Source organism: Anser brachyrhynchus (genome assembly GCF_964034855.1).
Source record: "Anser brachyrhynchus genome assembly, chromosome: 2".
Taxonomy (NCBI): domain Eukaryota; kingdom Metazoa; phylum Chordata; class Aves; order Anseriformes; family Anatidae; genus Anser; species Anser brachyrhynchus.
Window position 1 is genome coordinate 3,239,429 of NC_137695.1, and position 17,543 is coordinate 3,256,971.

Sequence of the window (17,543 nt, forward strand, 5' to 3'; positions counted from 1 at the left end):
CCCTTTTCCCTCCTTTTCCTCCTTTTTCCCCTTTTCTCTCTTTTCCCCCCTTTTCCCCCTTTTCCTTTCTTTCCCCCCCTTTCCCCCCCTCCCCTCTCCCCCCCCAGCCCCACCCCCACCGCACCCACCCACGCCCCGGAGCCGGAGGGGGCGTGGCCACGTGGTGGGCGTGGCCACGACGCCCCAGTGGGCGTGGCCACGTGGTGGGCGTGTCTCCGCCCCCCAAGCCCCGCCCCTCCCCATTACCTCCGCGGGGAGGGGGCGTGGCCCCGCCGCCTCTCCCGTCGTGCCCCGCGCGGGGCTGGCACTGACGTGGCCGCCGAGCGCCGCCATCTTGTGTGCCTGGGCGGCGAGCGGCGCAGGGCGGGCGGCTCCGAGCGGCACGGCCCGGGGACAGCGAGCGCAGCGCCCGCGGCAGCGCCGGCCTTCCCCGGTGGGTCCCCGACGGCCCCTCGGCTTCCCTTCCCTTCTATTTTTCCTCCCCTTTTTCCCGACCGCGGCCGCCTCCCGTCCGCGGCTGCGGCCTCAGGGGCCTGAGGCCTGGGCGTTGAGGGGGGGGCGGCGGGGCCGCCGCAGGCCGCGCACCCTTCGTTCCCTCACGGCTTCGGCGGGGGGCGGCGGGGCCGCTTCTGGCCTCCCTCCCCTGCTTCCCTCACGGCCCCGGCGCCAGGTTCCGCAGCCAGGCCGCGGGGCTGGGCCCGGGGAGCGGCGGGGCAGGGCCCGGAGCTGCCCCCGGCCGTTGTAGTGCCCCCCTCCCTCCTCCTCCTCCTCCTCCTCCCCCTCCCCCCTTTCCTTCTTTTCTTCCCTTTTCTCTTTTTTCTCCTCTTTTTCTCTCTGGGGAGCCAAAGGGAAGGGGGAACCGCCTCGCCGCTCCCCCTACCGGAGGGATTAGCCGGGCCTCCCTGCCTGCCCCACGCTCCCGCATTCCGGCCCCGCCCGAAGGAGCTTTGCCTCCCCTTCCTCTTCTTCGGAGGGGCCTCGGAGAGGTGGGGCCGGGGAGGGGGGGATGGATGGATGGATGGATGGATGGATGGAGCTCGGGGGAAGCTCGGCGGAGGTTGTGCTGTGAGGGGCTGGCTGCTGAGCTGGGCGTTGGGGTGACGAGAAGGAGTCTGCAGCCTGGAGGAAAGTGGTGGACATCCAGTGCTTGGGTTTGAAGGTCTGGGAGATCACTTTTCCATGGCATAGCAGCTCCCAGTGCGAGGATATTATTTAAAATACTTTTAAAATGATTTAAAAATACCGTATGATGTTTCTGTAAGCAGTAAATGTGATGCTTCGGGCTGATAGCCTCCGTCCGACAAAGGGATAGGCAAGGAACAGGAACCTCTTCATCATTTGCCCCATTACAGTGTGACAAAACTCAGCCAGGTCATAAAACTGCCCAAATGTTGTGTTTGACATTGACCTTGCTGCTGTGCTGCGAGGCTCCTGCCAAAGCAAATTCCACAGGTTGATTAGAGTTGTATCCAGAGGGCTTGTTTGGAAATATGGCTTGGTCAATAACTAAAATGTGAACTGTTTATCTAATACTTTGAACTTTGTTTTGCAAGCAGGGAGGCTGACAAAACCCCCTTGCAGCATATTCCATTAACCTTATTTTTCAGGGAAAGAAACAGAGTCAGAGTTCTTGTTCAAGGTCGTTTGGCAATGTGGTTATTACTATTTTTGCTACTGATTTGCAGCATTTATGTAGGGAAAAAAAAAAAAGGAACTCCAGCTGAACTAGAGGATTGCTTCTTGGCTTTTGTTCCTGGATTTTGTAATCAACTTGTCAAAACAAGTACAGTCGTACAGATAGAGAAAGGAAGGGATCCTTTGAAACAAAGTTTAGGAGGCTGGGGTGATGCTGCATGTTTCCTACGTTTAAAACGCATCAGCAGTGCCCGAGAACCCTGTTGGACTGCTTTGTCTGTTGTGGTCATGACGTTGGGTGAAAGGGTGAGGAAACTTGCCTCGCTTGAGCCTCTTACACTCCCGTGGTTCGCCGAGTTTACCAACTCCTCCGCTGCGGTAGCGCACCAGGTGTAAAAGTGACTCAAGCAGATGTCATCCCCGCTCCGAACAGCCTCTCCTGCTCCAGCGGCTTGTGGCAGACACCATCGCTGCTGGATCGTGCCTTCAGAGCCTGGAGTAGGGTTACAGTGCAAACACCTGGAGGGAGGGCGCTCCCCAGGGGGCTGAGGCACGATTTTGGAGGTTGCCTGCTGGTGAAATACAATCCAGAGCTGGAGGGGGACTGGGCAGAAGTTCTGCGCCAGTGCTGAGAGGCAGAGCAGGGTAAGGGCTGGATTCGTGTCCTCGTCCAGCTCGTTGTGTTGCGCTCCTGGTACGTGGGTTAAAAATCAGCTTCAAGCAGCATTCATACATCTCACCGAGGCGCGATTATCAGATAAACTATCGATTACCTGAATTTGTGAAAGGAGAAGCTCACAACACGAGGTTGCAGCTGAATTTGCAGTGCTGTAGTTTAAAGAAAGCCCTTTCTTTTAATAAGAAAAGACCAGTTCAGATATAAAAGCTGCTGGGATGTGCCAGGAGGGACTTTCATGCTGGAATTCTTGCGGGTTTCAGCAGCCTGAAATCCCAGGAATCAATATTTCCTTACAGTGGGTAAGGTTGGTGAGCACAAGTTTGCTTTTTCTTCAAAGGAACGGTTCGATTCCTTCTGGAAATCTGTCAGAACTTTTGCTGCTGGGATGCCGTAGAGCCTGTGTTAGAGCTAGCGCCGTCCTCTGCTGTTACTCCCTTTTCTTAACTGATGAGTAAAGGAGTTTATAATCAGCTTCCTACTACAGCAGCTGTTTTTTTCTGTTATTCAGCATATTTTTCTTTCTGCTTGCAAGTATCCATTTTTGTTTCTTCTTCCTAGCACATGCAGACGTTGGAGGGCCGTGGTGCTGCTTCTGCTGATGTTTCAGTTCTAACGAACCACGTCTAACGCAGCTCTCACGCTGATCTCGTACCTAACTAGCTGCGTAGGCTCTGCTTTGACATTTTCCCCCAAACCAAAAGCCGATTTCATTACCGGGGCTCTCCTGTGAGTTCTTGCCATTTCTAATATAAATGTTGACTTACTGCCCGGCTGCTAGGAAGGAGTAACGGGTTGTTTGGCTTCGCACCGAAGGTTTTTAAACTTGTGAACGGTTCGGCCTTAAACCGTGCAGAGCTTGTCGGCGGAGAAATGCTTTGTAATGCTCGCTCCCCCAGCAGCACGCCCGCCGTTTAACGGGGGAGTGTGAAGGCAGGATCAAATTGGGGTGTCACGAACACGCTGTTGGCACCACCTTATTTCCTGAGCAGTCTGCGGGGAGGTGATGGATGCGCTTTATCCAAAACCATGAACAGCGCCTGGCTGTGTCTTCAAGAAAATATTTTTCGGGCCGGATGTGTTTTCTCCTGGGTGTTGGTTTGCGTGCCTTTGAGTCGTGTGTGATTCCTTAAAGCAGGTTGAGATTTTGCTGTGCAACAGAAGTAGCTCGTGCCCTACATCAAGGTGAGCGTAAGGTGACAGGGCTGGTTTGGTTTGTGACCTGCCCTCTGGCTTGCTCCAGATTTTTTCTTTTACTCCAACCCCTCCTTCAGGAGCGAGTTCTTGTGGCGTGTAGGAAATGGTCATGGCCCCAAAGGCCGCCTTTAGCTGATCAGTTCAAGCCTTTGGAGGCCAAATTCAGCGGTGCGGTGGGGGAAACCTTTGCAGTGGTTGGGGTCCCTTAAACACTCCCGTGGTTTTAATGGGTATGGCTATGAAGGCGCGGGGACTTTTGGTGATATTTGAGTTCCAGATAACGCCCCATTGTGGAAGAAGCCAGCAGACTCGTTAGCTGCGCCTCTGTCTTCTGCTTGGTGCCTGCTGACCTGAGCATGGTCTTGAGGAACCCAAAGCACCGAAGCCAAATTCCGGTGTTAAGGCCCCGTTAACAGGGCTCCTGTTGACACTTGGTCATCTTTCCCTCGGGTCATCACGTGTGGAGGGCCAGCAAACAGTGCCTAAAAATAGCTGGATACGACTGGAGGTGAACGGTTGGGTACGGGGCCACCCTGGCTGTGTGCGAACGGGGGTTGATCAAAAAGTTTATCAAAATCTTCAGCGACAGAGGACTTAAATCTGTAAAGAAATAGCTCCAGGCTTTAAGACCCCAGCCGTACGTAGCTACCTGTGCCTGCGGGGCTGAGGTGCTGTGGGCCCAGGTCAATCCTAAACCTCCAGCAAGGGTTTGTTCCTCCTTGGCTCGCTTCTCATGTGATTAAATCGCACTTTGTGTTGTAAGGAACAAGCTGCTGAGTTCATCTGCGCTTCGGTTGAAGTTCTTCACCTGTTCTCATGTGTAACGCCAGCAACAGCTGCTCAAGCGGATTTTTTTAACAAGTTTTCTCACCTCCCCTTTACACGTGGCTGTGGTGATGTTTAGTGTCTAATATTTTGCTGCTTTTTGCGTGCTGAGCTTTTAGCATCTTCTAAAATGTGATAAAGCAGCAAAGATGATACTGGCCAGCTAGTAAAACCTGGCTGGCTTTTAAATTGATATTTCTGTGAAGTAACAACTCGAATTTTATTTTCCTGTGACTGATGTGATCAGTTTGTGTTGATCCCAGTTCAGGAATGACGGGTTTGGTTATTTTTTCTTTCAGTTAGAGATGGAGCTAATGGTTAGCCCAGTGGCAAGCGGTCTCCTCGAAATGGAGATGTTTGGGATGGCAAACGGGCCGCCTCTGTCAGCGCACCAGCGTTTCTTGCCACAGGCCCCTCAGCAAACAGAACGAGGTCCAGAAAGAATCGGTAAGGCTGGAAAAGCCCTCCGAGGTCATCTGGGCCAGCCGCCCCGCTCCCACCACCATCACCCACTAATCCCTGTCCATGCAAGCTGCCAGGGGACAGTTTTTTATAACCCTGTATCTGTAGCGTCCCCTCTCTGCTGCACAGGTTTTTAGGTGGGCTTTAGGGTTAGCGCTATGAGTGGGTCCAGCTTTGCGATGCCATGGCTGCCCCTCGTGGAAAGGGGCACCGAAAAAAGATGGAAACGTCCTCGGGAGGGAGGTTTTAGGGGTTTGCCTTCCGCACCTCCATGTGCCAGAGAATTGAGCTTGTCTTGCCTGATCTTCGTTGTCGCTGGTGTTCATCAGCTGCAGAGACCAGGGTGCCAAAATGACCGCGTGAAGCAGCTTTTTTCGTGCTGCTGGCAGTGTTGAGCATTATTTTTTCTGCTTTGGAAGCCTTCTGTGGTAAGCGTTGGTACATACCATGTACGTAAATGTTTCTATACTGTCCTTTGCCTAACGAAACAACCCCTGACTTCTGTCCCTTACGGTGTGTTGAAAGGATGCTATAACCCTGGCATTCGCCCTAACTCCTGGCTTCGTGAAATTTAACCTACGTGTGCTGAAAAAGCTTTTTTCCAGAGGTGTAGAGCTGAGATGAAGCAGAGCTGTGGCCATGCAGCTGCGCTTCCCGTATCGTGCGGTGACCCCGTGGGCTGCGGCTCTGGCTCCGTGGGAGAAGCGCTCTGAATAAAACAGCACTGAAAGGCATTAATGTGTGGTTTAGTGCAAACTGCTACAGGAGATTAAATGTCGAATGATCTTCGGTCTTCAGATGCTCCTCAGAGCTTTTATTTAACCCCCCTGCAATTAATAAAGGCAAATTCAAGCTCTTACCACGGGCTGCGTCGCTCTAACAGGCACCGGGCTGCCTGCTCCGGCAGCCGCTCGGAGACCTCTTCCGAAGATGTGCTCACAAACTGTAAGCAGTTCGCAAGCAGTAGGCTCCTTGTCACGTTTCCAGGCTTTTCATTGGGCTTGTTGAGCTTCTAAAACAACGTTCAGCAATTATTCACAATATTTAAGGAAAAGCGAAAGTTATTTTTGTGTATAGAATACAGGTAATATTTTGGCAAGTCTTTACAGATGGGAAATGTTTGAAGGTGCCTGAAAAGCGACAGGATCGCTCGGTAAACCTACCAGGGTCTTGAATTTCCCCGTATCTTCAGTGTGTGTATGTTCTTCTGGCCCAACCAACGGGCTGAAACGAAGCAGACTGTGCTCTGGGGTATGCTGGAAGTGCTCGCGCTGTCCCTTGGCTGAGCTGTGGTGGGAAGCAGCTCCGGCCCAGCTGTGGGCTCTGCCGTGGTGCTCACGCTGTTGAAAAGCAGAGCCCTGGTGACGGCGGGTCGGGATCTGGTGCTGGTGTGGCTGAGGATGTCCTCGAGGAGGAGGAAGGAACTCAAGGGGCTTTTGCTCGTGGTACGAAGTGACAAATTCTGGCAGGGACGGCGTCCCAGGAGGGGTGTCGTGTCCGGAGGCATAGGAAGGAGCAAAAGGTTTCCTTTCCTGTGGCAGCGGACAAACACGGGCAGAGGACGGTCCTGCTGGTGGGGAGGATGGGCTCCTCCTCTGCCCCAGCAGCATCCAAAAGGTACCGGGTGGGACCCGCAGCACCTCGGGGTGCTCTGCACGGGGGCTTCCTGCAATGTTCTGCTGGGGGGCAGAAGCCGGTGGGGCTCGTGCCGTGCACAGCTCGGTCAGCACAGGCTGCGGCTTCTCCGAGGGTGGAAAGAGATGGAGGTAACCGCCAGGATTTGCTCCTTCCCTGGTGGCTGCTGTAGATCCACGGCATTTAATAACCTACGATGCTTTTAAGCACACTGAAGAAAAAAAAATATCTATCACAGGGTTTACGAGGCTGCCTTCCAACAAAAGCCCTCAAACTAGTTCTGGTGGGTTATGGGAGCTCCGGTAACAGGTAAGGGTTCAGCTCTGGCTATTGCTTTCCAGATAAAGCAGCAGATAGAGGCAGCGGGAGCAGAGGAAAGCTTGCAGCCTCCTCCCCCAGCCCAGCGAGAGCTGCTGGGCAGGGAGGTTCGCCGCTGTGTGAGCGGCTTGGATAAACAGGGGCTCGAGCAGAGCTGCCTTCTCTGCTTCCTCCTGAACTTTCCTGTTTATATAACTTCCACAGATTGAAGTGGCAGGTGAACATTCCCCATGGTGCTTCAGAAATATGACGGAAATGGTTTAATACCGAAATTTTACTTCTAAACTTTTCACCCGCAGGCGGCCGTGTCTGGTTTAGAGAGGAGCTTAGTTCTAAAGTCTCGATCCTGCTGAACTTCAGTCACATAAAATAAATGAATCTGACTTGAGTTCCTCCAGCAAGTCGGTGTTTGATGTCATTCAGGAACTTTGGAGTGGACTCTGGACCTCGCTGTGAGGCTGCTTTGTGCTGAGGCATGTGACTCACTTCGTGGCACAGGCTTAACTTTGGGGTTAAAAATCGTTTCCAGCAAACTCCCTGCGAGGGGCAGAACTGCGCGGGCCTTCCCCAGCGCTGAGCGAGGAAGCCAGCCTTGGGAAATCTGCAGCACAGGGCTAGAAAGAAAAAGGCAAGATTTTGGTCTGGAGAGCACTTTTCAGTTCAGTATTGTTTAATTGTCTCGCACAGATACGCTGTGAGATACGCTTCAGTGAGAATTCTGTTTCAAGCACGCAGTGAGCAAGGAGTAGCTTCAGGAGCAGGTTCAGCACTCCTGTTACTCCTTAAATTCTGCCTTGGTTTACAGGAAGCCCAGCCCTTGGACGTTGCACGGCTTGGCTCTGTGTGCCCGTGCTGCCTGAAGCTTGGGTTTTCAGTGGGCTCGGTCCGTTCTCTTCAAACTTATATCCGGCTTTTTATACTAAGCAGCACAAAAAGTGTGTAATGTCCCGGCTACGTCTGGCTGTGAAGCTTTCAGGCTGATTTTCTCCTCTTGGGCGAGCAGAGCGACGGCTCTGGGTGGTTCAAACTCAGCAGGGGCAAGGTTTGGGGTGGAGAAGTGGTGGTAAAGGTGGACCCATCGTCCCAGGGGCTCAGTGGCTGCTGGCAGGGAGCGGCGGTGTCTCAGTGCCTAGCCAGGGAGCTCCTGGTGGCATCAGTCGCTTGTGAGCAAGAAAAAGAGCTGGGACAGGGCGCTTGGACGCATGGTCTGATTTTGGGGTGGCCCTTTGGGGCCCCAGGAGCTGGACTTGATGATCCTTGGGGGTCCCTTCCAACTAGGGACATTCTGAGATCCAAAGTGAAGAAAGAAGCATCCGTTTCTAACCTGGCTCTTTTAAAGTACTTCATGTTGGGAGTTAAGTGTTAAAACCCACGGATTTGGTAAAGAAGGTTGTTGGTGTTAATGAAAGTAATGGTGCTTACATTGTGTTCACAGGGCATTTCCTCAGGGTTCAGGAGGAAGGAAACTGAGTAGGAGCGAATCCAAGCTGTACTCTGAGTTTCCTTCTCAAAGAAGGTGCAACTAAACAGGGAGAAGAGAAGAACACATTGAAAACTTCATTTAACTGCAGGACAATTACAAAAAGTTTACGGTGACACCTCAAATTACGCCTTAACAGGGAGACAAAGTATCTGACATGGGCAGTTGTGTTGAAAGCCAACAGCAATGGAACAAAACAAGTTAAGCCAACAGCAATGGAACAAAACAAGTTAGAGAACTAATAATTTAATACTAAAATCCCTGAAAGAACATTTGAAAGCTTTAAAGCACTCAGAGCCGCATCATTTTATGAGGGCTAAGTTTTGGTTTACCTGTTTGTTGTCTTGCGTTGCTTCAGTGTGGGGGAACAAACCCTGTGCTCTGGTCGGGGTACCCGTCGGGGTTTGTATGGCCTGGTGCTCTTTTGGTGGCTGACTGTGCCCCGTCAGAGCACGCCGTTGGTAACTCACGAGTGATACTGTGGTCTCTTTCTCTAGACTTCACTGGCCAGTGAAAACATATCTCAACCATGGGAAATATTTTTGCAAACCTCTTCAAAGGCCTTTTTGGCAAAAAAGAAATGCGTATCCTCATGGTTGGTCTGGATGCTGCAGGAAAGACTACTATTTTGTACAAACTTAAACTTGGTGAAATAGTAACTACTATTCCCACTATAGGTAAGACTTTTACGTTTATTTAAATGCTTGCGTTGAGGTTTGGGTCCTGTTGTTTGCAGCAGTGCCTTATCCCACTGTCAGCCCTGATGTACAGGATGTAGTGCTGCACCCCTCGATGTAAGGGACTTGGTGCTGCGCCCTGTCAGACAAACATGGCTAAAGCCATGCTATGAACAAATCTCTGCCAAATTTTCTGGCATGGGAGGAGATTACACTGGTTTTGTTGTTTTTTTTTTTTTGTTTCCTCCATTCCCTCCCTTTAGTCCCTTGGGGAATGACCCTTCATGGGCCGCAGCAGGTTGGTCTGCATGCCTTCTGCTAGGCACGCCGTGGCCTTGGGTAGTTGGCTGAGAGCTGTGGATCTGAGCCTTGCATTATTTGTTCTCCTCAGCCTCGGGTTGCTTTTTGACATGTTTGCTGTGCATTTTGCAGCTGCTCGGGTAGCAGCCCAGCTGTTAAGTTCATTAGTCTAATTGGGGCAGGGGTGGTGGTGAGGGCAGAAGTTCTAGGGAACCCCCATCCCTCTGTTACGAGGGATGCACTGTGAGACTCCTTGCTTAAAGCAGATCTAAAGTTTAACATTTTTAGTAACGACACTGAGTGTGACTTGGTAAATAAAATAGGTACAGGCCACCGATGTTTAATCGAGACTTTGCCACAATTTCTGTTTTAGGTTTCAATGTGGAAACGGTAGAATACAAGAACATTAGCTTCACAGTGTGGGATGTAGGCGGCCAGGATAAGATCAGACCGCTCTGGCGCCATTATTTCCAGAACACACAAGGTGAGTCCTGACACTTCAATCACGGGTTTCCAGGATACAAAATTTCTAGTGTCTGTACTATAATAATCTTGCCAGTTTCTTGGGGTGGTGGGGAGCACATGTTACAACAGGGTGTGTTTGTGTGCCGTGTGGCTCTTACATTAAGCTCGTGCTTGTTTAAAGGGGGGTGGAAAGGAATGTAGAAACCAATCTTGTCCATCAGAATCAGAATTCACAATTTCTGCTCTTCTTCTGTATGCATCGTAGCTCTCAGCCTGCACTTCAAAGCAGCCTTTACTGCTTGTCATTTCCTACAAACTTCAACAGCCCCGTGAGCTGAGAGCTTGTCACTTCTTCCACTGCTGCGCCTTGATAGCGTGCATGCATTAGAGCCCTGTCACAGGATTTCAAGAGTTGCTACTCATTGGAAAGTATCGAGTGGTTACCTAGATGAAGCAAGCACACGAGCTCCGAAAATGCAAACACAACGAGCTGCTCGCTTTCACCAGCTCTCCACAACAGCAGGCTTTCTCTCAGACACGAGATTACAATAATACAAACTGTGTTTTTTCAGGTATATTGTTCTGCATTACTCCTCCTTCAAAGCTTAGCTGTGATCTCCAGCAGCAGGTGTCATTTGGCAATAGTATTTGTTGTGTGCTTATTCTCGCTATTTGCTTGCTCCTAGGTTTGATTTTTGTGGTTGACAGTAATGACAGAGAACGAGTGAACGAGGCCAGAGAAGAGCTCATGAGAATGTTGGCAGAAGATGAGCTTAGAGATGCCGTTTTATTAGTGTTTGCTAACAAACAGGTATGCCCGAGGAAGGTGTCTTTCTCTAAGAAACCCCGAAAGCACGCGACGTATCCGTGAGTGAACTCAAATTTGTGTTTTCAGCGTAATAGATACGCTCAGTAAGTGTCCGTTCAGCTTTGCTGAAGACAACCAGCCCTTTCAAACTCCTCCGTGCGTATCTGCAGGGCGCCTTCTGTAAGTGAGCTTACAGAGGGAAGAGCGTGCTGCTCCGTCGCTTGTGCAGGCTCGGATGTGACGGGTGAGAAAGCCATGCGAGCCTTTTCTAGGAACAGGAAAGGTGGACTATAAACAGAAGCAGTACTCAGCTGAGTACTTTGTGATAAAAGCTGAGGTTAAATCATTACTGCAGTTGCAGAAAACACTTCCTGAGTGGAAAGTGAATGAAAGGGCTGTGAGCTGTAAGCAGGCTGGGGGCGGATCAGAAGGGCCCGATGGCTTGAGCCAAGCATCAGCCAGTTTGCTTCTGTTTTCTGAAGGCAATGTTTGGTGATGCTGCCAGCAGTGCTTCTGACTGTGTTTTTAAACCTTTAAAAACTTTGATATAGGCAAAATAGCTTGAATATAAAATTATCTGGGGTTTTCTGACAGTTAAATTGAGAAGCCTTAGCTTTTTTTTTTTTTAATGGATTTAAAGCTGATGATCAAATTGTTAGGAAGGTGGGCGTTCCTCCTCTGGTGCTAGGAGAGAAAATGACTCTTCTTCCTTCCCCCAGGACCTGCCGAACGCGATGAATGCAGCGGAAATCACAGACAAACTTGGACTGCATTCTCTTCGTCACAGGAACTGGTATATCCAGGCAACCTGTGCCACTAGCGGAGACGGTCTCTATGAAGGACTGGACTGGTTGTCCAATCAGCTCCGAAACCAGAAATGAAACCATAAACCTTCCTCTTCCCTCTTTTTCCACCCCTCCCTCTTATTTCCTCCTATTCGCCCTTCGCTTTACTCTAATGTGGCAAACTGTGCTACTTTGTGGTATTGAGTGCCGGAAGCTGTTTTCATTTCTTTTGTCACAGTATATATTGCATCATGCTGTAAATGTGGCAAATCCAAGCCTGAAAACAGTTAGGTTTCTTATTTAATGTAAATAGTTTTTGTTTCCAATGAGGCAGTTTCTGGTACTCCTATGCAATATTACTCAGCTTTTTTTATTGTAAAGAATCAACTCACTGTTTAGTACTTGGAAGGGATTAAGTGGATTACCATAAGGGTTGCCAGTGGTCCTCGTGCAGTAGAGCTGAATACTATCCCGGTTGGGTTGTGAGATCTGTGAGATCCATTTTGGTGGCTGGTTTTTAACCTGAATTCTGTATTTTTTTTAAAATAGTCGAGGAAAAGTAAAAACACTTCAACACACAAAGGTTTGACATAGCTTCTGCTGTTCTAGCTCTAATGCGGTGACTCTTGATTCTTTGGAACCGGTGAAGCAGCGATTGACACCCGGCTGGCTTCATCTGGTTAAAACACAGGTCGTAACTAACAGATCTCTGGCGCTTTCTGTAGCTCATCCTACGTGCTCACATTTGTTCCTGCTCGTTTAAAAGATTTGTCGGACCTGGTTTAGCTGAGCGCGCAGACTCGCGCTAAACTTCTGACTTTTGGTTCAGGTGAGATTTACCACTTCCATTGAACTTGAATAATTTCTGGAAGTCACATTTTTTAGCCTGTCGTATTTGTCAAAAAGTGTTTTGTACTTTTCTTGTGTGTAAACCACTCCAGAAGGCAAACTTTTCCACAGAAAGCACAGCCTGTACTAGTCCTAAGCTCTATAGTCGGAAAGTACTGTACTTAAGTAAGAATTGCCATGAAAAACACCAAACATCTATGTATAGTGTCTAGGGGAAAAAAAAAAAAGCATGAGAGTTAGGAGAGTCATTCCACTCTAGAAGTATTCAATCCCATTTTGGAACAATCCCATATCTGTATATGTGTGAAAACCCTTGGCATCCCTCATACTGCAAGGTTCAGATTTGCCATCAGAAAAAAAGACCTCTTTTCTTTTGTATTTTGATAAACACTGAAGAAGCTGGAGCTGTTAAACTTTAACTTGAGGAACTATCAGAACTGGTTTGTTTAGTGTTGTGGAAACCTTTATTGCTTTCAATACACGATTAGTAATCAACTGTTTTGTATACTTGTTTTCAGTTTTCATTTCGACAAACAAGCACTGTAATTAAAGCTATTAGAATAAAATCTCTTAACTATTTCATGTTTTTTATGCCTTGCTGTTCATTTGATCATCTTGGCAGAATCATAATGAAATACTTGTTGAATAAAAAGTTTCATGAAACTTGCGCTGGTAGCACGGTGGTTTGTATCCCCTTTGTGCAGCAGTAGGTGTGAGGCTTTGCTGAGGGCTGAATTGAACCAGTACCGCCTCACAAGTCCCGTGAAAATTGAAGAGCTCACATTTACCAAATAACGCATTGTTCCAGTTCCTTTTTTCTTTTTTAAGTGAAGAAGCGGGCAGCAGCCCTGTGTGTCCTGGTGTTTGGTGGTGATCTGCTGCTTCTCGAGTCCCTGGAGGGCATCTGCCAAGCTTCTTGAGCAGCCCCATCGCCTCCCACAGCAGCTTCTTCCTTAATAATAGGCTCTGGGGATGATCTGCTTTTAAGGAGGCAGACTTTGTCCCCAAAAACTCTTTCATTTTTCCCTTCCACAGTCCGCTCCGGCCCTAGGGCTGCCCTCCTGCCTTCTCCAGTCCCATACAGCCCTGTCACGGAGGCTCGCTGAGTGCCGCGGCCGCTCTGCCCAGCTCCAGCAGGAGCGCAGGTTTGTTCCGGGCTCACGGCCCCGGCCCCGGCTGTGTTCTCGCTCTCTGAGCTCATCTCGGTAGCGAAGTGTAAACAGCGTCAGGCAAACAGCGACAAGGGATTACCAAACTCCGGTAAGTCAGGTTATTCCTCCAAAGCCCTTCGTCCCACCTCGCATTTCAAGCTCTGAATCATGATCTCTGCACGCCTCGCTGGGCAGGACGTGTAGTTACTGCTGCTCGGGGAGGGACCTGAACCTGAAGGGCCAGCTCCTCCGCTGCCAGCACTGCTTCGGTGGGCAAAGCCCCCCAGCCCCAAAAAGGGGGGTGCCCTGCCCTGGTTCGGAACCCAAACCCCAACACCAGAAGCTCCGGGCTACGTGGGCGTCCCTAAAAGGTTTTAGGGTGAGGCACGGTGCGACCCGACTGCCCCGACCTTAGCAGCTCCTGCGCCTCCACACGCAGGAGGAAGAGAAGGGAAGAGATGTGGGCGCGCTGATGTTATCTGAGCTGGGGGAGGCGGCCCCAAAATGGTGGGGGCGGGCTGAGGCTCCCTCACCCCCCTTTCCACCCCAAAGCCCTTTGCTGAAGGAGGGCGCGGGGAAGCCGGAGCTTGGGAGCCGGGCCCCACGCTGGGATCCGTGCAGCCTTTGGGGTTTTAAGTTCCTTTTTCAGCCCGCAGCTCCCGGGGCCGTGTTCCTGTTAACCCTCCCCGGGCAGCGTGGCTGAGCTGCGCCAACCCCACCCTGCACCGGGGTGCTCCCGGCAGGCACCGCTCACCGCCTGGACCCCAAAAACCCCAGCAGGGCGACCTCAAATGCAGCGAGCGCGGGGAGAAAACAAGCTTGGGACTCTGGTGGATTCCCCACAGGCAGCCAAGCCGTGGCTCCCTGAGCTGGTGAAGGGAAACAAGGGGGTTTCTCCCGCCAGCGGGGTGCCGAATCCACCCCAAAAAGCATCTCAAGGGAATCTCAGGAAGCAAAACCCCACAGCAGCAGGGTTAAGCAGGCGCTCACAGCCGGGGCAGCAGGGACAGAAGGGCTTTATTGCCGCTCGTCCCCCCCCGCGCTGAATGCAGCCCTTGTGCACGCGCGGCCGGTCCCACCCTGCACCGGCACCCCGGGATGACGAAGGCCCCGAAACGCTGCCAACCGGCACCGGGTGCGGGGCTTTTGTCCGCCACGAGGGCACGGAACGGCCCCGTCCCGGGCAGGAGAAACGGCAGCGTTAATTAAACAAACGAGGCCCTTGTGCGGCCCGCGGTGAGCGGAGCCCTTCCCCAGCCACCGGGATTTGTTGATTTAAAACCCACGCTCCTCCCGCGGCGCGCGGAGCACGTAAATCCCCCTGGCTGCGGTCTGAGGTTTCAAATCCCGGAGGGGAACGTGAGCGCGCTGCTCCCCGCGCAGAGCAGAGATTTCTAATTCGGGCGGCTTCCTTTTTACCCAAAGAGGCCGTTTCTCAGCCAAAAAAAAAGGCACGTCCATCCCTCCTTTTTTTATCCGCGTGCCTTGCTGGGAAGGTGGTGGCTCACGCCCAGGCCTCCCCAAATTAAAGAATGAGGGGTCAGGGTGGGTGGCTCGCCGCAGCAACCTGCTTGGGGCACCCACGGCATCGGGGGGGGGCTCCTCAGCCTCTGCCTCACCTTTATTTCGCAGCTCATGAACTTAAAAAAAGGGCTTAAAGAAAGAAAACTCCCCGCCAGCCGCTTCGCCGGCGCTTAGTCCGGGCTGCGCCGAGGCCAGCCCGCCCCAGCCAGACGGCGCCAGCGGAGCTGTGAGTTTAATTTAAAGAATAACCTTCAAAAATAGAAAACCTCTGGCCCCGCTCCCCAGCAAAGCCCCTCAGTCACCCGGCTCGGTGTCGTGGCGCTGCCTGGCCCCGCCGCGGGAGCGGGGAGAGCGGCTCCTGCTCCTCTTCCTGCCCTTGTGGCGCGGGGACGGGGGCCGGTGGCCGTCCCCGCTCCGGCTCCGCGCCCTCCTGCGGGCCGGGCAGCGCGAGGGGCTCCTGCCCGAGCCTTCCTCGCTGCCGGAGGAGGAGGAGGAGGAGTCTGTGGTGTCGTGGCGGCGCCGGTGCCGTGAGGCCTCGGGGCGGTCCTGGGCTTTCCTCCGGTGGTGCCTGCGGGGACAGGGGGAAGGTCAGAGCCGGGGACACATCGGGGACATTCGGGGACATCCCGGCCCCGCTGCGTTCCCCTCGCCCCGTTACCTCTCGTCCCGGTCCGGAGAGGAGGCTGAGGAGGACGGGGAGGCCGCCCGCTTGTGATGTTTGTCCTTTTTCTTTTCCTTCTTGTGTTTTTTCTTTTTCCTTTTCTTCTTCTCCTTTTTGGCTTTCTTGCCGCTCTCCGTCCTGCGGGGTCGGGGAGAAATCAGGCAGCGCTGGCGGGTCCCTGCCCCCCCCCCCATGTCCCTCCAGCCCCTTCCTCTGCCAAAAACTCGTCCCCAGCCCCCCCTCCATGCACTCCCCCCGCGGGTCTCCCTGGTAAAGGAGACGCCTGGGGTGAAAAAGGGGTTTTGGGGGTGAAGCAGAGGTTTTGGGAGTGGATTCCCAGAGGTTTTGGGATTCTTGGGTGGCAGTGGGACGTCTCCCACCCTCACCGCTTCTCCTCCGCCTTCTCCTCCTTGTCCTGCTTCCTCTTGGAGCCGGACGCCTCGGGACTGCCGGGGACCTTCTGGTGCTGGAGATTGGAGAGAGGAAAACGCGGAGCGAGTCCACGGGCTTGCCCAAAGCTCTGAATTACACAAGAGAGGCGCTTTCTCCCTTTAAAAGGGGGAAATTAACTTTGGGACCAAGTTGAAATGCCCGCAGTTGTCGCTTCCAACCCCGCACTTCTTCCAAACCATGCAAGGAGAACACGGGAAATGCTCGCGGGTCGGCCCCGACGTACTGTGAAGACGGAGAGCCCCATCTTGGCCGCCTCCTTGTCCTCCTTGGAGAGCATCACCCGGCCGGCGCTGCCACTGGGGACAGAAATGTGAAAAATAATAATAATGATAAAAATAAATAAATAAAGTAAATGTGAAAAATGACGATAATGATTAAAAAAAGGTAAAATAAAACCGCTCTGAAACCCGGCGTCTCAGTGCCCACCTGGAGCTGCCCAAGCCCACCACCCGGTCCACGTCTTTCTCAGCTCGCTCCGCGCCGTCCCGCTTGCACACCTCGGCCAGGTCCTGCGGGAGAGAGCACTGAGTCGTGTGCCCCCCCCCCCAAAAAAAAAACAGAGCTGGGGGGGACACCCCAACCTGCAGGGACAGCGTGGGGACCCCCTCACCTCCTTGCTGAGCCCCGTGGGTTGCCTCTTCACATTCTTGTAGCCCCTACAACAAAAAAAAAAAGGGTGCTGGGGGGCGTCCAAAGCACTTATTTTGGGGGGAGGGGGGGGTGACGGGGGGGGGCACTCACAGGGCTGCCATCATGGCCTCCTGCTCGGCCAGGCGGACAGCGGCCAGCTCCTCCTCGCGGGACAGCGGGGTGGCCTCCTTCTTGCTCTTGGCGTACCACGTCAGGTCCTTGCCCTTCTGCCACCGGCCCACCGGGGCCATCAGGGAGTTTCCTGCAGGGACACAAATTGGAGGTGGGGGGATGGGGGGGGGCACGAGGCGTTTGCCCCCCCCCCCCCCCTTTCTCTCCCCGACCCGCCAGCCCCCCCAACCCCAGGCGGTGCGGGGGAACTCACCCAGGTAGTTTTCCCTCTGTTTGTCCGTCTTGACATCCTCCCAGCTGAACTGGTCCTGGCCCCCTCGCACCCCGCCTCGGGACGAGCCGAACATGGTGCCGGGGGCGCGCTGCAAGAGTCAGCCCCCGTTTCACCCCCGCCCTGCCAGCAGAGCCCCCCCACACCCCATAACTGAGTGTGTGTGTGGGGGGGCTTACAGCAAGCGTACCCCCCAAAAAGCCCCAAACCCATGGGTGCAGAGGTCAGAGAAGGGAGAAAACCCTGAGACAGTGCAAAGTGGCGGTTCTGCGTTGGCTGGGAGGGGGTTGCGGGGGGTTACACGAGTTGGGGGGGGGCTCAGCAAGGCCCAGAAAGGCCCGCACAGCCGGTGAGGAGGGGCGGCAGGGGCTGCGGCCCCAGCAGCACAACGCCGGGGGCTCAGAGGCGGTGGCAGGGCCCGGATCCCCCCCACCTCCCCCTCTATTCCCGGTGTCCCCCCCCCCCCCCCCACGCACCTCCCGCGCCGCTCAGGCCCCGCGCACCCCGCAGCCCCGCCCGGGAGCCACCACCGGGGAGATAAGGGGGGGGAGGGAGTCGGGCTGAACCACCGCGGGGGGAGCTCCCCTGAGGGAGACAAATAAAGCAAAA

At 53.2% G+C, this 17,543-nt stretch overlaps 2 protein-coding genes across 2 annotated transcripts; one reads left to right on the forward strand and one right to left on the reverse strand.

The window, feature by feature from the left end:
• The first annotated feature begins 257 nt into the window (after positions 1-257).
• Positions 258-12,779, forward strand: ARF1 (ARF GTPase 1). The gene is made up of 5 exons (XM_080579534.1): positions 258-433; positions 8,726-8,905; positions 9,579-9,689; positions 10,357-10,481; positions 11,198-12,779. Exons 2-5 carry the CDS (start codon positions 8,758-8,760, stop codon positions 11,357-11,359), a joined length of 546 nt encoding a protein of 181 aa, XP_080435660.1. The 5' UTR covers positions 258-433; positions 8,726-8,757; the 3' UTR covers positions 11,360-12,779.
• A 2,154-nt stretch (positions 12,780-14,933) lies between these two features.
• Positions 14,934-17,493, reverse strand: LOC308189479 (multiple myeloma tumor-associated protein 2 homolog). The gene is made up of 9 exons (XM_080579530.1): positions 17,411-17,493; positions 16,917-17,025; positions 16,643-16,793; positions 16,512-16,557; positions 16,328-16,410; positions 16,125-16,197; positions 15,835-15,914; positions 15,446-15,586; positions 14,934-15,355 (listed from the first exon to the last, which is right to left on the reverse strand). The coding sequence occupies exons 2-9, from the start codon at positions 17,008-17,010 to the stop codon at positions 15,082-15,084; spliced, it is 942 nt and encodes a 313-aa protein (XP_080435656.1). The 5' UTR covers positions 17,011-17,025; positions 17,411-17,493; the 3' UTR covers positions 14,934-15,081.
• Positions 17,494-17,543: the final 50 nt, after the last annotated feature.